Genomic DNA, 21,310 nt, shown 5'->3' on the forward strand with positions numbered 1-21,310 from the left:
TTTTCCAGCACTCTTCTATAGCCTTGTATTAGCTGGGGTTTGGATTGCAAACTGGCAGCGTTAGCATTAAACCTTTTATGTTCATTGACATTGTGATCTCCCTACACTGCATACTTATGATGGATGCTCACTTGGCACCCACAAATACACTCCCCGGTATGACATCTGCCTCAATTCATGCTAATCGAATGTGCATGTTTTGCAGACACTAGTTCCAACCTCAAAGGCCATGTGTTACACCCAGAAGCCTGATGGTGCACAGCCAAACGTTACACTGCTTATATTTCTAAGATGTACTTTAAATGTATATGAAATTATTCTTACAGCATGAAAGTGTTTTCCCCCAGTTACTCCACAATTTTCTTTAATTTTTCAAAAGTATCCTACATTGCAGAAGACCTTGCTTATTTAGTTGCTGCAGTTTGGTGAGGCGTTTGTTTCTCCACAGCTTTCAGACGCAAATCAATAACATATGGTCTAAATGCTTGCAAAATATCACATTGTTGAAACAAACCCAAATTTAAATTGATCAGAACCAAAACTGGGCTCCCTGATGCAACAGCAGGTGATAAATATTCTGTCAGTATTGACAGTAAACCATTCCATATAGTACGACTTTGTCTTGTGTCTCATGCCATGAATGCAGGCAATCTGCAATTTCAGAACTAAATACTAGTCGAATCCTTCACTGACATAAATGAACATTAGTAATTCCCACATTTATGAGGTATTAAAGTGCTCCTGTGTGCTCAATATACTTTAAAGGTATAGGCCCTGTTTTTCATTAGTGCACGGAAGCAACTTATTGCTCAGTATACCTAGAGACTTCCGTGTTTATGCCGCACCCTTATATGCTAAGCGGCACTGCAAACCTACAATGCACAGATCTGTCGCAGGTTGTTTCACAACACAATAATGCATAGTATTGAATACATTTTGTGTGGTATCAAAATATATGATGGCGGTGTGCATGCGTGTGTGTGTGTGTGTGTGTGTTCAAATGTTAAAATGAACAGTGATTTTGTGTAGCTTCTGTGGCTCTTTGTTGATACTGGCTCACAGTTATATTGTGCAATGTAATTAGGTTGCAGCAAAATAACTCTTTGGACCGAATTCTAAACAGCAGACAGCAAATTTGTGATTCTACACCTCACTCTGTTTTAATTGGATGTGCAACTTGAAGGCAGATGAACCCTAATTAGAATCCGAATATTGGCAACCAGTGCAAAGTTTTTGGTTCAAGTGCATTCTTCTCTTAACTGCTTGAATTCAATGCATCTTCATGTATGCACAACATTACATGAGTGATGTGGATAGAAAATGAGAATAACATCTTTTGCACAGGCACTTTACAGACCGCTGAACTAACACTGAATTCATAACCACTGCTCCTATGTTTTCATGCAGCAAATACAATTTACGTTTTAGCGTTGTTATTTTAACCTACTCAAGCCCCCCCCTCCTATTTCTTCATTTGTCTAATTACTGTGGCCTTTCTAACTTGCACCATCTCCATGTAATTTGCTCATGTCTCCCTGTTACAGACTTTACAGTTTGCTCTTGCCTTCTTCCACCGGCCACTTCTCAGCCTTTGTGAATTTGCTTTAACGTGTTATCGAATCTAGTCTACTAACTGGGATGTCGGACTTTGAGTAGCTTCTGCTTATATTTCAGGTTTCCAGCCTCCCTAGTCTATTTTGCTTTTGTCTAAGTATGATTTGCTTCACATTGATTTGTTTGTCCTTTAAATAAGGAGTTTTTTTTAAATTCAATCCTGGGATGTGGAAGATGCTTCCTGAGACAGCATTTATTCCCCGTCCTGAGTTTCTTTTGATAAAGTGTTGGTGAGCTATCTTCTTGAAGTGCTGCAAAGTGATGCATTGGGGAGGTGATGGCCTAGTGGTATTATTGGTGAACTGTTAATCCAGAGGCACAGGAAATGTTCTGGGGACCCAGGCTCTAACCTTGCCATGGCAGAGGGTAGAATTTGAATTCAATAAATTCAATTAATATCTGGAATTAAGACTCTAATGATGACCATGAATCCATTGTCGATTGTCGAAAAACCCATAGGTTCACTAATGTCCTTTAGGGAAGGAAACTGTCATCCTTATCTAGTCTGGCCTACATGTGACTCCGGGCCCGCAGCAATGTGGTTGACTCTCGACAGCCCTCTGGGCAATAACAGGCAGGCAATAAATGCTAGATAATAAAATGTGAGGCTGGACGAACACAGCAGGCCCAGCAGCATCTCAGGAGCACAAAAGTTGATGTTTCGGGCCTAGACCCTTCATCAGAGAGGTAAATAAATGCTGCAAAAAGCAATAAATGCTGCCTGGCTATCTCATGACTGAGTAAAACATAATTCTATTTGGTATAGGTATACCCACAATACCATTAGGCAGAGAGTTCTAGGATTTTGAGCCAGTGACACTGAAGAAATGCTGATATATTTCAAAGTTGATTGGCTTGGAGGGGAACTTGTAAGTGGTGATGTTACTCTTACCTGTCTAGATGGTAGGGGTTTGGAAGATGCTGTGTAAAGAGCCTTGGTGAATTTCTGCAGTACATCATGAATATATTATACCCTGCGGCAACTGTACATCACTTTGTGGATATAATGCCAATTAAGTGGGCTGCTTTATCCTGGATGATGTCAAGCTTCTTGAGTGTTGTTGGATCAGCACTCATCCAGACAAGTGAGGAGTGTTCCATCACATTTCTGATTTGTGCTTTGTAGATGGTGGACAGGTTTTGTGCAGTCAGGAGTTAGGTCATTCTCTGCAGGATTCCTTGTCTCTGATCTGCTCTTATAGCCATTGTATTATTTCTGTGGCTAATCCAGTTCATTTTTTGGTCAATGGCAATCCCCAGGATGTTGATAATAGGGTATCTGGCAATGGTCATGCCATTGAATGTGGAGGGATACTGGTTAGAATTTCTTTTGTCAGAGATGGTCGTTGTCTAGCATTTGTAAAGCACATATGATGCTTCTCAGAGGTTACCTCAAACCTGGATATTATCAGATCTTGCTGTATTTGGACATAGGCTGCTTCAGTATCTCACAACCCCACTTCTGATCTTATGATTGAGGGAACACCATTGATGAAGTAGTTGAAGTTGGAGCTAGGACAAAGAGTATGTAAGGAAATCATTAAGCATCGTCCATGCTGAATGCTCTGAGCCATGATCAGAAAACTGAGAAAATTCCTCATAAAAAATCCCCAACCATTTCAAAGCCTGATGTCATAAATACTGATGTGATTCCTAGGAGGTAATTTTAGCTGCAAATTCAAGTAACTATGAAATACTATAGTTGCTTCATTCTCAAAGCTTTATCATGCCATTTAAGCCCTTCGTGAATAGTCTATGAATTATGAAAATCTTAAACAATTAGTACCAGAATAGCAAATAGGAAGAAAAGTTGGTTATACCAGAAATAATGGAAGGTGTCGGCACAGTAATAATGTCATTCAACCAGCAATCCAGTACACCAGGCAATGTTCTGTGGGACTTGGATTCGAGTCCCACCATGGCACATGGAGGAAAGTTGAATTCATAAAAACAGATAACTGAAATGGAGAGTTGGCCTACTGGCAACCATGTAACCACTATTGATTATTGTAGAAAAACATTCCCATCTAGTTCAGTGATACCCTTCGGTGGAAGAAATCTGCCATCCTCACTTGGGATGTGGCCTACATGTAACTCAGTACCTCAGAAATATAGTTGACTCTCAACTACCCTCTGGGCAATTAGTGATGAGCAATAAATATGGGCCTATCTAGCAGCACCCATATCTTATGAACAAATTTTAAAATAAATGACTCCAAGCTGAATTTTCAATGACGTATCCGTGCCATTCCTAAGACTGTGTTTGTTTATTTCCATTTCTGTAATATAATTTAGTTCAGTTCAGTTTCTGAAACCATCATCCATGCCTCTTTGATGTTAGATGCAATTATTCTGATGCTCTTCTGATTGGCTGCCCACATTCTACCATGCAAAAGTATTAGGTGATTCAAACTTCTGCTTGTAACTGTACATTGCCCTCGTGATGGCTGATTTGTATCAAATTCTCATTTAAAAAAAACTCATTTTTAAAATACTTATCCTGGTTTTCCAACCTCTCCAATCCTTTACCCATGCCAATCCATGCAATCTACTCTAGCCTCACAGACCTATGAGATGTCTTTGTTTCTCTCCTTTTGCCCTCTTGAGAATCTCAATTTCAATTTGCCCACTATTGATGATCATGCTTTACTGTCTTGGTTCTGATCTCTAGAATCATCTTCCCTGACAGCCTCACCTCTCTGTCTCTTTCCTTGTTAAAAATGCTACTTAAAACCTATCTTCTTGACCAAACATTTGGCCATTTGACCTAATGTTCCCATTTGTGGCTTGTCATCAAATTTTCCTTCTTAACACTCCTGTGATTTTCTATATTAAAAGTACTATGTACATCTGTGCTGTTGTTGCCTATTAATAAATGTACATGAATATGGTCAATTTAATTGCGTTTCATGCAACATATTTTGTGTGAATATTCCACCCTTGACGTTTATTTAATATATTCATGGGTTGTGGGAGTTGCTGATTATGCATTTATTGCCATCCCAAATTGCCCTTGAACTGTTGCTGTCAGTGGGATGTAATGATACAAACAGTATTATTAAAGAAGGAGTTCCAGCATTTTGACCCAGCAACAGTGAAGGAATAAGACCATAAGACCATAAGACATAGGAGTGGAAGTAAGGACATTCGGCCCATCAAGTCCACTCCGCCATTTAAATCATGGCAGATGGGCATTTCAACTCCATTTCCCTGCACTCTCCCCATAGCCCTTGATTCTTTCTGAGATCAAGAATTTGTCGATTACTGCCTTGAAGGCATCTAACGTCCCAGCCTCCACTGCACTCTGCGGTAATGAATTGCACAAGTCCACCACTCTCTGTCTGAAGAAATGTCTCCTCATTTCCATTTTAAATTTACCCCCTCTAATTTTAAGTCTATGCCCCTGGGTCCTAGTCTCCCCGCCTAACGGAAACAACTTCCTAGCCCCCACCCCTTCTAAGCCGTACATTATCTTGTAAGTTTCTATTAGATCTCCCCTCAACCTTCTAAACTCTAATGAGTACAATCCCAGGATCCTTAGCTGTTCATCATACGTTAAACCTACCATTCCAGGGATCATCCGTGTGACTCTCCACTGGTCATGCTCCAGGGCTAGTATGTCCTTCCTGAGGTGTGGGGCCCAAAATTGGACACAGTAATGATCATAGTTTCAAGTCAGCATGGTGAGTGGCTTGGAGGAGGACTTATAGGTAGAGGAGTTCATTTGCATCTGTAGCCTTTGTCCATCTCAATGGTAGAGGTTACAGATTTTGATGGTGCTGTCAAGAAGCCTTGTAGGTTAATTGTGTAGATGGTACACATTGTTGCCACCGTACATTGGTGAAGGGAGTAGACGTTAAAAGTTTAAAGTAGAACATGTGGCTGTATAACTATGTAATGTGGCTGGATATTATAAGCAAATATAGTGTAAATGAATATTTACGAGAAATTGAAGGAATAGTTAACATTGTGCATAAAATGAACTAGAAATAGATTTAAATTAAACAGACATTTCAATGAAGCTGTGTATACTGTGTAAGCTGGCTTCATTACTCATCATTCTGCAGCACCCTTTCAGTGTGCAAACCCAAAGATTATTGTGAGTCCTCATTTAAAAGAGTATTAGCAAAGTAATATTTTTGCAGGTATTTTCCAAACATTCTACTTAAAATTCCTTCCATTAATTTGTTGTGCCGTGAACGTCTTGCTTCCTTTCACCCAAAGCAACATTCAAACAAAGCTAAAAGCCAACCCCACCAATTTCAATTGTTAGATGTGGAAGGTTGCAGTTTCCATCACACTGTTGTGGCCATGGCAGAAGTTGATATTCAAATCTATCAGTGGAGTGTATGGTGAGATTTGCCAGCTTTCAGTAGAGTCACTAATTGAGGACAGATGCATATGGAACAAATTGCACATAGAGCTGTCAGCCTTAACTAAAATGTTTGTGTTCAAAGCTAGGGTAGGTGTGGGTGTATTTCTGTCCATTCTCTCATCTATGGGAGGGAAGTCTGGACCCAGATGTGATGAAATGCAATTTTTAAAAAAAGTGTGACAATACACAGAGACAGAGCCTGCTGATACAAAATGATTCTACAGATTTCTGTTTTCATAATGTTAAGGTGATAGGCATCTGGCATTGTGCTCCTATCCCTCTCCAACTTTGCAGAAATCAGGCAGAGCACACCTGTCTTAGAGGAGCTGGACCTGATTAAATGGTGATGGCCATGGAGTCTTGATGTCATCATTGGGACATGTAACAATTTTGGTTGTGGGTCATTGAATATCTGGCAGCAGACAGCATCCAGGAAATATAGGAGGCCCAGTTGAAGATTCTTACTTTACATTTTTAAGGTTCATTGTGTATAGTTAGCACATAGAACATAGAACACTACAGCGCAGTACATATCCTTCGGCCCTTGATGTTGCGCCGACCTGTGAAACCAAACTGAAGCCCGTCTAACCTACACTATTCTGTTATTATCCATATGTTTATCCAATGACCATTTAAATGCCCTTAAAATTGGCAAGTCTACTACTGTTGCAGGCAGGGCATTCCACGTCCTTACTACTCTCTGAGTAAAGAATCTGCCTCTGACATCTGTCCTAGGGCTTTAAATGTGACATGATCTTTGTCGGAAAGCCTGGAACCCGAAAAGTTATCAACATTTGCAAATGTATTGGACCATTCCTACCAGGGCACCCAAGTAAGGCCTAGGAATTATAATCTCTGAGCCCCACACTTGGAACAACTAGATGGTTCACCCTCCTACTTCAGCCTTGAATTCATATCTCAAGATAAATTGAGATCAAATTTCCAAATCAAGCATTTTAATTGGAATGTGGTCAATGTTTTCAGAACTAGCATATGTTAAAATAGGATGGATTGCTTTAAATTCATAGCAAGATCATTCTTTCCTACCTTGCTTTTTTGCCATGTGCATATCCTTTCACTCTCAGTTTCAATGTTATAAAAGAACTGAGCGAAAGACTTTTATTTGGAATGCTGAACAATGAGCATGTTTTCAAGTCAACTCTTCATTCAACATAGAAGCTTCTACGCATTTGACACCAGTGACACATGGACAGAGGCAGCTTTCGAATGAGTTGTCAAAAAAAGAAAGAAAGTGAAGTATATTTGCAGTTAACTTCAGCTTTTGGAAAAGCTAATTACTTGGCTAAAAAGATTGCTAAATGTGTTTCTTGTGTTTAGAGCACTTTTATTTTCTCAACCCCGGCTCCAAGGACAACCACTTGAGGATGTTGTTTGAAAAAAGGCCAAGGCATTTGCATCATATTATACTTCTTGAAAGTGAAAGAATCAATTCTTACAGCCAGTTGCAAGCTGCTGATCAAATATTATATTCTTGTTCTTTTTTTATGACAGATTTCCTTCAGAATTTTCAAAATGTTTGCATATGTTTGAAAGCATTTTCTTTTCAGATGTAATGTATCTTGCAGGATACATTCTCATGAAAACACAATATAATGCTGGATTGTTTCAGGCTTACAATGATTTGACTGAAATATAATGCCTACTGGGAACCAGTAAACCTCTTATTTTGTACTAAACAGGATTAAAGTTAGTGCTGGCATTCAAAAGCTTTCCCTATATTAATAACGGAAGGAGGAGGGGAGGTAAGGTCAGGTTGAGTTTCTAGTCAGATCCCCTGGAGGTTCAGTAATTGAACTGTTTAGATTCTTAGCCACTAATAATTTGCTCTTAACATGAACTGGGTATCAGTGCCCAGGATTTGCTGACTGGGGAATTTTCTGCATTCTTCTAAATGTGTTGATCTGTTGTAGATTCAACAGTTAATCAGAGGGCTGCAGTTGCTGTAAATAGCTTACTTAGTCACATTTTCCATTGAGTTAGGTTAATAATACAAGTGGTGAGAGCCTTTAATTTGAAATGTCCTTGTCAAGTAGACAATCGAGAACAAATTTTCACCATTTCTTTGTTGTTTACTTTAGCACTAAAACAGTACAAAAGTGATTATTGATGGATTTCAAAACTCAACTATTCTTTCTTAGGAAGGGTTTATATCACAATTATTATTGTTTGAAGTTTTATTTTGGAATGTCAGCAACAACAACAAGACTGCTTTGATGTCCATTCCCAGTTTTACTGAGAAAATGATCATGGACTTCCTCCTTGAAGTACTATAGTTCCCTTACGTTAATACCTTCACATGATTTTGTGTAAGGAATACTTGGGTACTGCGCAGCAATGATACAGAATTGGTAATAAATGCCAGACTCAGGTTTGTCTATAAATTAGTGGTATTGATGCTCCTATACTCTAAGTAGCAGAGGTTGCACTGGAGAAAGAGGTTGTTAGAGTAACCGTGATTAGTAGCTACAGTGCATTTTATTGCAATCAAAACGTACTAATGATGAAGTGTGTGGGACATGACTACAAAGATGCTGATCTAGCAAACTGCTGTATGTTTGATGAAACTATTTTTCTTGAATTTTGTTGTGATTTCACCCATTGAGAGTTCCATCACATTCTTAGACTTGAATGTGGTAGATGATGTATCAGGAGGCGAGACATTCAAAGAGCACTCAGTTTATGTCCTCTTCTTGTCCTCGTGTTGTTAGAAAGGTGAATCCATTTAAGAGCGATCTTAAATACATTGATGGTGACGTCTGTATGATAATATGCAGGATATAAACTGGACATTTTCTTCTTCAAGATGGTTGTTACCTAATTCTCTGAATAATGTGACTGTTAGCTGGCAGTTGTTACCCTAAGCTGAGATGTTGTTCATGTCGTGTCGGAGACTGACAGAAGTTACTTCATAATCAGTGAAGCTCTGAATGAAACTGAGCTCTCAAGTCATCAGCAACCAGCCCTCTCATGACAGGGTAGAGGCCTGAAGTCTTTTCCACTGCTTGAAGAGTCTAGAATGAGGAATTATAGTTTTAGAGTGAAAGGTTTGACTGAGATTAAGAGACTTGTGAATTTTTAGAGTTCTGTACCTCAGAGGGTTGTGAATGCCCAATTGTTGGGTAAATTGGGATTGACAATTTGATCAAGGGATAGAGTTGGAAACTAGAGCTGGTGTAGATCATCGGCCATTATCTTACTGAATGATGGCGCCTTTTGATAGACTGTGTGGTCAACTCCTGTATAAATCTTATGTTCTTATAGCTAAACCCTGTTTGAAGAGATGGAATGGAAAGCAAGGATGTAGAATTTGGCTGCTGTTCACATATTTGGTTTTGTTTATTCCAAAACCACCCTAGTATATCAAAATGAGTTCCAAATTGGAAATATAAAAATTGTTCATATCTTTGTGGAAATTTGCAATCGAAGAAAGTGTGGAAAAGATTCAAGTTTGCTCAGGCCCAAAATGACCAAGATTTGGTTTGGGTCTGCCCTTGCCTTGTTGAATTATTTAGTTTAAGTTTTATATGGCATTTTGTTTTGGTTTTATATCTGACCTATGTGCAGCCAGACATACCGGTGATGGTTTTTATGTACAAGAGGAAATTATTATATGTATTTGTGAAAGTTTCAAGTACAAACTGTGCTTGACAAATCATTTCCTTAGTGCTCACACAACTGAAAGCTGTGACGTTTCAATTAACTGAAACAGAAAAGAACTGAAATGGAACTGAAGGAAAATTAATTAAATGTGTTCTCTTAAAATCGATTTTGTTTTAGCACTTTCAATAGTTTAAATTTCTACCAACTCCTAAGAAATGTCTTTTAGTTTGTATAGGTTAGCAACAGAAATCCTTATCCAATTTTGTTACTGCACATAGATAAAATGCCTCTAAAGCAAATAGACATCACAATTAATTTTGCATTTCTATTTTTTTGTCGTGACAAAGCCGACTGAGATTTCTTTTAACAAGATAATTATGCCAGCTAAAAATTGCCTGCCACTGAAACATATTGTTTGCATTGTTTTCAGATGAAGGATTTGTGTTTGTTCCAGTTACTTTTGGACATTCATACAGCTGGAACAGACTAGCCTCATAGGAAATCCAGTGCTCCCAGGATTACATCAGCGGTACTATATAAGCAGTGTCCCTTTCCCATGAGAATGCAGCAGAATCCTGTACCATTTCAGAGGAAATCAGTCAGTCCCCGCTCCCACTCATTATATGAAACAAAACTTTCTGATCAAAGGAATAATCACAATTTTTTAGCAAAATGTCTAAATTTGGAGTAAAAATTGCACTGCTGAACTGAAAAATGTGCAATTCCATCAATTTCATAGAATTATGAAGGGTAACTAATTATTGCTATCAGCTTAATGATGAATTATAGTGCAGAAAACAGCAATGATACATGTTTGACATTTTCAATGACTGGGACATTAAGGCTGAAATTGGTCTTGAACACTTAGAGTCACAGAATCATAGAGATATACAGCAAGGAAACAGACCTTTTGGTCTAACATGTCCACACTTGTTGGGGAGAAGGTAGGAGAATAGGGTTGAGGAACCTATCAGCCATGATTGAATGGCAGAGCAGACTAGATGGGCCAAATGGCCCAATTTCTGCTCCTATGTTTTATGGTCTTACCGACCAGATATCCTAAATTAATCGAGTGCCATTTGCCAGTATTTGGCCCACATCCCTCTAAACCCTTCTTATTCATATACCCAGCCACATGCCTTTTAACAGTTATAATTGTACCAGCCTCCCTTCACTTCCTCTGGCAGCTCATTCCATACAAGCACCACCCTCTGCATGAAAAAGTTACCGCTTAGGTCCCTTTTAAGTCGTTCCTCTTCCACCTTAAACTTATGCCCTCCAGTTTTGGATTCCCTCACTCCAAGGAAAAGTCCCTGCCTATTTACCTTGTCCATGCCTCTCATGATTTTATAAACCTCTATAAGATCATACCACAGCCTCTGATGCTCTGGAGAAAATAACCCCAGCTTATTCAGCCTCTCCCTACAGCTCAAACCCTCCAATCCTGGCAACATCCTTGTAAATCTTTTCTGAACCCTTTCAAATTTTACACAATCCTTCTTATAGCAAAGAAACCAGAAATGAACACAATATTCCAATAGTGGCCTAACCAATGTCCTGTACAGCTGCAACATGATGTCCCACTCCTGTACTCAATAGACTGACCAATAAAGGCAATCCTACCAAACACCTTCCTTACTATTCTAGCTACCTGTGGCTCCACTTTCCGGGAACTATGAACCTGAACTCCAAAGCCTTTGTTCTGCAACACTCCCCAGGACCTTACCATTAAGTGGAAAAGTCCTGCCCCGATTTGCCTTTCCAAAATGCAGCACTTCACATTTACTTAAATTAAACTCCATCTGCCACTCCTTGGCCCATTGGCCCATCTGTACAAGATTCCATTGTATTCTGAGATAACCTTTGTTGCCATCTGCGACACCTCCAATTTTGGTGTCATCTGCAAACTTACTAACTATACCTCCTACGTTCACATCAAAATCATTTATATAAATCACAAAACGCAGAGAATCCAGCACTGATCCTTGTGGCATGCCACTGGTCATAGGCCTCCAGTCTGAAAAGTAACCCTCCACCGTCACTCTCTGTCTTCTAAGAGTCATGTTGACTATCCCTAATCAGTCCTTGCCTTTCCAAATATATTTAAATCCTGTCCCTCAGGATTCCTTCCTACAACTCACCCATCACTGAGATCAGGCTCACTGGCCTATAGGCCCCTGTTTTTTCCCTTATCACTTTTTTTAAACAATAACACCAAATTAGCCAACCTCCAGTCTTCTGGCACCTCGCCTGTGGCTAATGATGATATAAATATCTCAGTGAGGGGCCCAGCAATCACTTCCCTAGCATCCCATAGCATTCTAAGGTACACCTGATCATGTCCCAGGGATTTATCCATGCCTATGTGTTTTAAGAAGTCCAGCACCTCCTCTTCTATAATATGGACACTTTTCAAGTACCTTTGCCGTTTCTTCTTACACCCTGTCCAAAATTGTCCAATATTCTCTTCCATTCATAGAATAGAAAATCAGCTGGTCTGCCCTTTTGCTATAGTTCTCTTTGTGTTGCTATCTAAAGCTAGTTTCACACGGATAGGTTTTCCGATATATATTTGCTTTTCTGAAACAGAAGTACATCTTCAGATTGATTCTGCATCTTGATTTTCTCATGTCTAGTTTGCAAACAGCAACCCTGAAATAATGGTAGGTGAAATTATGCAAGAGCAAAAAGGCATTAAGTGCCACCAGAACTTTCAATTGAGGCTGGTATTTATGCAGGGTCCTTTTAATATTGGTCAAAATATCAACAAGAGGAATAGTTCCTCACAATGATGGTACAACCAGACAGCTCCAACCCTGTTTTTATGTTATCCTTAACAGCTGGCTTCTAAAGCATAGACATTTCTAAAAATCTTTGGAATGGGACTGCTTTCTTGAAGAATCTCTTCTGTATAAAGTCATTTTTTTAAAAAAAAATTAAAGATCACTGTGTTTAAGAGTTCAAAAAATTCTTTTGAAGGTAGACTCTCTGTCCATTAAAACTATATGGGGGCAGCCGAACTTAAAATAATTAACTTCTTTAAACATATCTCTGCTTGAGCACTATTTTTTGGCAACTGATATTTATAAAGTTGCATGTAATTAACTACATCTATGTCATCGAACAGCACCAGGTACAATTTACTGGGAGTACAAACTGCATAAAATTAATTGCATAGCTGTTTTTGTTGAATGTAAGTGAAGGCTAAACCATTTCATTCTTATTCTACCACATTTTGTTTGCTATTCTATCTTATCTGAAGTGGATAGTAAAGCAGTGAAATATTAATTTGTGCCCTTCGAGAATTTTCATTTTTTGTTTCTAATTCTCTGTGTTTGTTGTGGATTTTTTTCTTTTTTCTTTTTTCCAATGTATTTAGTTTAGTATTTTAAAGACATAGCCTCTTCGATGTTTTACTGTTCTCTACCCTTGTTAAATTTTTTAATACTGCATAGCTTTAAACTGCTTTTACAGCAGCACAAACATGATTTTGCTGGACCACACTGTATATAAAATAAGGCATCACTGTGCAGCAGCAATTTAGATTCTGTTTCCTCCAACATCTGTATATTCAGAGTTTAGTGGATGCACTTTTCTCGGCATTAACATACACTTCAAAGTTTGTATCGTTTTCTTTTCTCAGACTTACAAAAATGATATGAATAATGCCTGCTAATCATTGATTTATTTAACTTCTTAGTCAATATTTTTCTTTTTCTTTCTTTTAGAGGCAGGTCACTTCCCTTTTGATAAGAATAGGACTGCTGGCTGTCTGGGGTGCCACTTTACTGGGACTTCGCTTGTACTGGATGGGTAACAAACCACCAAGCTTCTCCAACTCTGACAACCCAGCGGCAGACTCGGACAATCTGCTTACACGAACTTTGACCTTTAATTATTTGCCAGCAGCAAATTTTTGGCTACTGTTATGCCCTGACACAATGAGTTTTGATTGGTCGATGGATGCCGTGCCATTGATAAGATCAATCAATGATTGGAGAAACCTTCATACATTAGCATTCCTTGTTGGATTTCTGCTCCTCATCTACATCAGCCTGAAGAGCTCTCCAAAAGACAAAGTTTGCAATGGCAAAACAATGATGAATGGCAAACAGAACACAAATGGGCACAGCTGCCAGTCAGGCATGGAGCATGGGAATAATGAACAAGGTTTTGATTTAGTACCAAGAACTGACCACTTTGTTAAGGATGATTTAATTCAGGGACAACCACTTCCAAAAGCTCAGAACGTTGTCATTTTCTCTTTATCGCTTCTAATAGTGCCATTCCTGCCTGCTACTAACCTTTTCTTTTATGTCGGTTTTGTAATAGCAGAGCGAATCCTGTACATTCCAAGCATGGGTTTTTGTTTACTAGTAACTTTGGGCATTAGGACCCTCTCTCTCAGAATGAAGAAGAGAGTCTTTAAGAATTTGATTTTATATGCAGCTGCTGCTTTAGTCGTTTTGTATGGATTGAAAACCATATTAAGGAACAGAGACTGGCATGATGAGGAAATGTTATATAGATCAGGGATAAAAGTGAATCCTGCTAAAGGTAAACAATTCTGACTTCAAAACGTGAAACTTAATGTTAAGATGATAAGTCATATTTAAGTGGATTCTAGCACCAACATGAACAACTGCTTTCTCTTCCTGGCAGCGTGGGGTAACCTCGGGAATGTTCTGAAAAGCCAAGGCAAAGTTTGGGAAGCTGAAAAGGCCTATAGAAATGCCTTGTACTATCGCAGCAACATGGCTGATATGCTTTATAATTTGTAAGTATGCATGACTCAACTGCTGGCCTTATTCCTAACCAGGTCAATTATAAAACTTGCAATGAATGGCACTATTGATCTATTTGTGTGACACAGATATTGTCTACTGGTACAATGAATCGCTATAGCAGTGTTTTAATTAATCCTGTTCCCTGTCTCCTACTGACAGCAGCATTTCTTTACTGCATTCTTAAATAGGAAAAAGTTTCCCTCATTTCAATCATTTTTAAAATCTCAAATACTGTTTGATTTCTTGCACATAGGATTTTAATGGTTTAAGTTACATTGAGAATGATTGTATAACCTGTGCAAGTAAGTAGGTAATTGGCATACTGTTACTAAGAAGTTTGATCAAAGATATGGAATGTTCTGAAAATTTATGGAGTAAATGTTGAGGATTTTCTTCAAATTCTTTTGGAAGTGATATTTGTGCTTGTTACTTAGTTAGGGTTATTTCAGCTTCAAAAATGACCCAATGCTCATTGCTCTATACTTCCAAATCAGAAAAAATTGTGTTTTGGGATACATTCATCAAAACTGTGCAGAGTCAATATAAATGCAGTTTACTTGTGCCAAAGTTTGTCAGCAGATATGATCACATTTCACATTAAACTTTCAACAAGATTGAAGAATGTGAGATTGTACAGCAGGATAATCAGCATCCGAGAGGCCTCATATTTTGCTTGCAAAAGTACCTTCAGATGGTGATTTATGCGTTGTGGTTTCTGTCCTTATGCCAAATCTACCTTCTGACCTATTGAATTCATTCACACGTGATCCAAATGTTGAGAAAATAAACCTGAAACTGGTCATTTTATTGAATTCTGCTACAGAACATAATTTTACAAGCCAACATTCATTTTCCATTATGGCAATTCCTTCTGTTTTCAATTTTATATGAAGATGTGAACAGCCACAAGCAAATAATCATATTTTAGCTTTTGTAAAGAAGGCATTAGCCGCAATATGTTTGATGCTTATACAAAAAAAATCATGACTTCTTGTATAATGACTTAACTAAAACAGGATCTCCATTGGGATCTGGTATCATGAGAAAGCCAGCTTGTCTCCAAAGTTTGAACTACATGACTAAGTGACACTTGAACTTATTTACTGTGGCTTTCTGTAGTTTATCAGTTGTAGGCAAGAGTGATTCTCATGCAAGTTTAACAATGTTCCATGCTGGTCAAGTTTCATGCTGGTTAACCCCAAAGGCAGCCTTTGGGCTCTAATGACCTTCAGTCAAGGTGTAATCTTCAATGATCTAATAACACAAAGGTAAATATTTTTCCTTTGCTTCCCTTGCAGGAAGGGCATGGGGGTATTAGGGTGGTCATAGGGTTGGGGGTTGGGATGAGGTCAGAGTCAGGATTAAGGGTTGTTTTTCAAATACCACATCTTGCCCCATATCGGTGCCCCTACCTTGACCCAGATGGTGTAAATGAAGGCTTTCACCCTAACCTGATAAGCAGGTTGCCATGCGGCTTCTCCCTTGTCTCAGCAGTGATGAACTGAATCCTTTAAGAGGCCATTAATTGACTATTTAAGGGCTTTAATTGCTGGTAAGATTAGAAATTCACCATTTGACCATCAGTATTTAATTGCTGAGCTGACAAGAAGGGCCAAACCACTCTTTGAGACCAACCTGCCCAATTATTTCCTCTTCTCATCGCCTCTCTCACCACCTCCAGGGACAGAAAATCCTGCCCGTAGTTTCAATGTATTCAAGTGAAACTTTCTGCCTGTTAAATAAGTTTGATTAATATTATTGCATTCTTAGAAGAGATACAATTTAACAACCACAAAATTGTAAGTTTAGGTCAATTGCAGTGTCAACATTTTCAAAATCTCAAATCTGAACCCATCCACTTCGAGGTATGTAAATATCATGAAAACCACAGGCTGCTCTCTCATTAGAGACAGACGAGTTGTTTGACTTGAGTGTCACCGCACTTCAAGCAGGGGACATGGTTGAGAAGATCAGGGCTTCACAGTCACCTCAGACAGGACTGAAACTGAACCTGCAGTTTTGGCATTGTTTTGTATTGCAAAATGGCTGCCTGGCCAGTTGACCTAACTGACCAATCCATAGGTGACCAATTAATGTATGACAATGAGGTTGCATTGTTATTTATATGTTAGGCTGTGCATCTCAGATTTTGAACAAAATTTTTTCTGTATGCTCAGAAAAATCTGACCTCTAAAATTTCAATGCTCACAAATTGCACACCTGACATGTGGCATAAAACTGACAGCATGGTGGCTCAGTGGTTAGCACTGCTACCTCACAGCGCCAGGGGCCTTGGTTCAATTCCAGCTTTGGGTGACTGCCCATGTGGAGTTTGCACATTGTCTGCATGGGTTTCTGTCAGGTGCTCTGATTTCTTCCAAAAGTTCGAAGATATACAGGTTAGTCGGATTGCCAATACTAATTGTTAATAATGTCCAGGCTTGGTAAATGAGGGGTTAAGGGGACAGGGTGGGGAGGTCTTCGGACAGTTGGGACAAACTCAATTGTCCAAATGGTTGCTTTCTGCACACTAATCAATGATGCTAAATACCATTTCTATCTTTTCACATGAGAATCAGTGCACTTTGCAAGGCATGTTGAAGAACATAAAGAGACCATTTAGAGAGGCAAAAGGATTCGAAGTTTTTCCTCAACTCCCCAACAAAACATCTCAACTCCTAATAGTGTATAATATTAAATAAAGCCTCATTTTTCACCTGCCATCCCTCTCAACTGCCCATCATGTCATCACAAAACACCTATACTACCCCTACATGTCCTCAAAGCACTCTCAGGTAACCCTTGACATCTTTATGTCTCCATATCATTTGTAACCACTCACCCAGTACTCAGATGGTCCTCAGATTTCATGCAATATTTTAGATTGCTTACAAAATATAAACCTCTCACTATCTAATAAAAAGCCTCCATATCATTGATATTGAGAAAAGAAATTGCTGCCATATGAAAAGAAACCTTGTAATACTGTTAGCTTATATCAATAAATCAGAAAGACCTTAAAGGAGCAATCAATTATCAGCACTTTTTGAAACTGTCATTCGTTCTCAAGTGAATGGGGTACGTACCATGCTGAAATCCAGTTGTACTTCAAACATAGCCATGCATTGATAGTAGCCACATTTTCCTCAAATACTACTGTCTGGGGGAAAAAAACGTACAGAAGATGCTTATTTCTATTTCAAAGCAGAGTACTTGTAAAGTAATGTATGAGAGTAGATGGTTAGATATTTTTCAAATATCAAACCCTTTTTTTGTATTAGCCAGAGCTATTTAAATCACAATGGCAAGATTATAGCACAGGCTAAATATATTTTGTAAAATATTCCAATGCAATGTGGGTGCCTTTATTGGAAAAGCCTGTAATGCATGTGAACAAAAACACAGGGCTGGTCAGCGTTCGGGTCAATTTACCTTTTAAAGACAGATCCCTATGATGAATTACAGCAAAAAAACACATTTTTGTTACAATACAATACATAATCATGACATTTCAGGGTGTGAAAGGACTTTGCACATACCTTTTCAGAATGTTCCTCAGTAGGTTTTCCATTTTTTTTACAAGCTCTCAAATCTGACGTGTTTTTGAAAGGCTTCCAAACCCCATACCAGCAGATGAAAAACTGATATTTGTACCCTATTTACCCAAAGCCAGGATGAATATTTGACATTCCCAACATGTAAATGGAACAAAAATTAAATGAAAATTAGAATTTCAAAAAAGAGTGTATTAATTCATGTACCAAATTGTATCTCCGCAACCAGATGATAATTTAGCACCTTAGCTCCCTTTCTAATTTTAATTAGACTAGCAGGATTTCCTGGGCTCAGGAAACTAGTGACGAAGTGAAGGTCAGGACTGCTGGATTCAGCTGTTAAGCATTTACCTCCCATATCCAGCGACTGTTCCTGCTCCCCTCCCTGTGATTTGACTTACCCCTTGCTATGGCTTTTCATTCTAATGCTTCTTCAATCCATTCTGATCTCTCCATCCCTTGTGCTTCTCAACTGCTGCCTTCAACCTTCATTTCTTTTGGATTTCTTAACTGCAAATCCGTATATTCCCCACTCCTGCCCGGTCCCAATGCTCCACCTTTACGTCTCAGTACCACATCACTGCTGAGCTACCAAATGACTGACTGACTGGGTCAAGGCAGTCAGAATGTCTATTTATGCATTAGCAGAATAGTTATCATTTTTGAACCTAGATACCAATGTGAAGATGTTATTCATTTACACCTCTTTGCACTGACTGGATATATCCAATATTGTAACTTCTTACAATTTCTACTGTAAACTAAAATCAAGAGGTTGTCACATGCTGGGGGCCCTACCATCAAAACAAAACTCTCTATTCAAACCATATTCTCACCCCAAAAGAGAATGCATCTGTTCTGAATCTTTTTCCCCCTCATGGATATGTACTGTGTGGGCATTATTGATTCTTAGTTGTGGAAATTCAATTGTGATTGTAAAGAAAATGCAAACAAATACATATGCAACTTAACTTTTTAAAAATGTAAATACTAATGTCAGGCATTGTTGCTGTTGTTTTCTTAAGGGAAGCTTTTACTCTGCTCTGGTGCTCAAATGACATCATGTTCTATTTATGAACTGTGGAAACTTGTAACAGATTGTACTTCTTTTAAAAAAAAATCTCTGCATTCCATTATTTCCTTGGTGAATGCAGACAGGATTAGCATTAAAAATCTGCTGTAGAATCTAATAAGAAACTGCGCAGCATACATGAAAATCTAAATTTGTCAGAGCTTTTGCTAACGCTTGTCAGTAGAAGGTGTAATTATTACAACTTTAATGGCTGACAGGATTCTAATCACAATCCCATTTAAGGGAACAGTTGCGGAAACATTTATACTACACTTTGGCTCCAACTTGAGTCATGAGCTTCCCGATGAAGGCCCTAGAGCTGATTTCATTATTTGTAATTTCTAATTTATTGAATAATTTTAATAGTTAAACAGAATTATGCACTGTTTACCACGCAGAAACAACCATTCATTCCTCCTATTCATTGCTGACTTCCCCATCCCACAATTCACCAAGCCTAATTAGCATGTCCTCCTGTTTCTTTCACCCTCAGGAATTTATACATCTTATCCTTGAAATGCCCATTTTCTTTGTCCTTTATTCTTTCATGGGATGTGAGTACTGCCAGCAAGACCAACATTTGTTGATGATTCCTATTTATCCGTGAATTGATGGACCACTTCAGAGGTCACTTAAGAGTTAATCACCTTGCTGAGGGTCTGGTGTCTCATGTAGACCAGACTGGGTAAGGATGCAAGACTTCATTCCCTAAAGGATATTAGGGCACAAGATGGGTTTTTACAACAATCCAGTCTAGTCCAGACTTAATAATTTATTTGAACTTCCTCGAGCTGCCGTAGTAGGATTTTGAACCCATATGCTCAGATCATTAGACCTGGTGGCTGGGTTACCAGTCCACCAATGTTAACATTCTAACCACTATGCTCAACAGAACTAAGCAATTAGCCAGCCTATCTGATCAAAACTGCAGTCCTGCCACATCCAGTCGTGAATTATATTAAATAAGTAAATAAAAGAAGGAGGTTCCATGAAGATCCCAATCGTCACAATGATGGGACCCAGCACTTGAGTGCAGGAGACAAAACCAAAGCATTTCCAAGCAACTTCATCCAGATGTGCTCAGTAGATTATCCTTCTTGGGCCACTTCTGAGGCCCCTGCCATTGACATCTTCAGCTGATTTGATTAACTGTATGTGAAATCCAGTAACGGCTGACTACATCAGATGGAGCAAAGACTATGGACCCTACCAACAATATGTATGCAGTCCTAAACACTTGTGTTCTTGACCTAGCTGTGTTTTCTCACCAATACTGCTTGTCCTTAGAATGGAAAATTGCCCAGTTGGTTCCCTTCATAAAAGAGCAGGACAATATTTTTCTGGCCAATTACCGCCTATTAGCTTCCTCTCAATCATCAACAAAAGTGTGGAAGGGAGTTTGAACAATGCTGACAACTAGCGCAGTCCAGGAACCTGCACACCAGTTGCTCAGTTGAAGTTCTGCCCAGACTATTTGGCTCCAAGCCTCAATATCGCCTTCGTTCAAACAGACAAAAGAGTTAAATTCTAGAAGTGACGTGAGAATGACTGCCCGTGACCAAAGGCAATGAGGCATCGAGGGGCCCTATCAATATTGAAGTCAGTGGAAATTAGGGGGAAATCTCTCAGTTGTTTGGAGTCAGAATCAGTACATAGGAAGATGGTTCCAGTTGTTGGAGGCCAATCATATGAACCCCAGGATATCAATTTCAGAATATCACTTAAGGTGGTGTCCTAGAACCAACCCTACTCAACTGCTTTATCAATGATATTCTGTCCATTGTATGCTCAGAAATAGGATACCTGCTGATGACCTGGGCAAGTAGGCTTCAGCTGATAAATGACACCCAACAATCACATCACATAAATACCAAATGGCAGATATTTTCAACAAGGGAGAATCTAACCATCTCCCCTGAATGTTGAATGGTATTACCATGACTGAATGCCTCACTAACAATATCTTAGGCTACTTTTGAGCGGAGGTTTACTCAGACCAGCCATATGGTGACAAGAGGAGATGAAAAGCTGTGATGCATAATTTACTTTCTGACTCTCTGATGTCTTTCCAAAATCTAGCAGGTGCAAGTCAGAAGTGTGATGACACAATGTCTACTACGTGAATGAGTGCAGCTCTCATCACAATTTAAGCAGTTGAACACCATCCATGATAAAGCAGCCTGCTTGATGGCCCCGCCTCCTTGACCTGTCTGTCCTCCCCGGACTGACCTATCCCCTTCCTACCTCCCCACCCATACTCTCCTCTCCACCTATCTTCTCCTCTATC

General features: G+C 39.0%; 1 protein-coding gene across 3 annotated transcripts in view; it reads left to right on the forward strand.

Moving 5' to 3' along the window:
- LOC125461000 (protein O-mannosyl-transferase TMTC2) overlaps positions 1 to 21,310 on the forward strand; it is a 190,388-nt gene that overhangs the window by 108,210 nt on the left and 60,868 nt on the right. For all 3 annotated transcript variants that reach the window (XM_048549261.2, XM_048549264.2, XM_048549262.2), the window contains exons 3-4: positions 13,339 to 14,167; positions 14,273 to 14,387. In XM_048549261.2, coding sequence (XP_048405218.1) covers positions 13,339 to 14,167; positions 14,273 to 14,387 — 944 coding nt within the window. The remainder of the gene's footprint in view (positions 1 to 13,338; positions 14,168 to 14,272; positions 14,388 to 21,310) is intronic.

Source organism: Stegostoma tigrinum, chromosome 18 (assembly GCF_030684315.1).
Source record: "Stegostoma tigrinum isolate sSteTig4 chromosome 18, sSteTig4.hap1, whole genome shotgun sequence".
In the NCBI taxonomy this organism is placed as follows: Eukaryota; Metazoa; Chordata; class Chondrichthyes; order Orectolobiformes; family Stegostomatidae; genus Stegostoma; species Stegostoma tigrinum.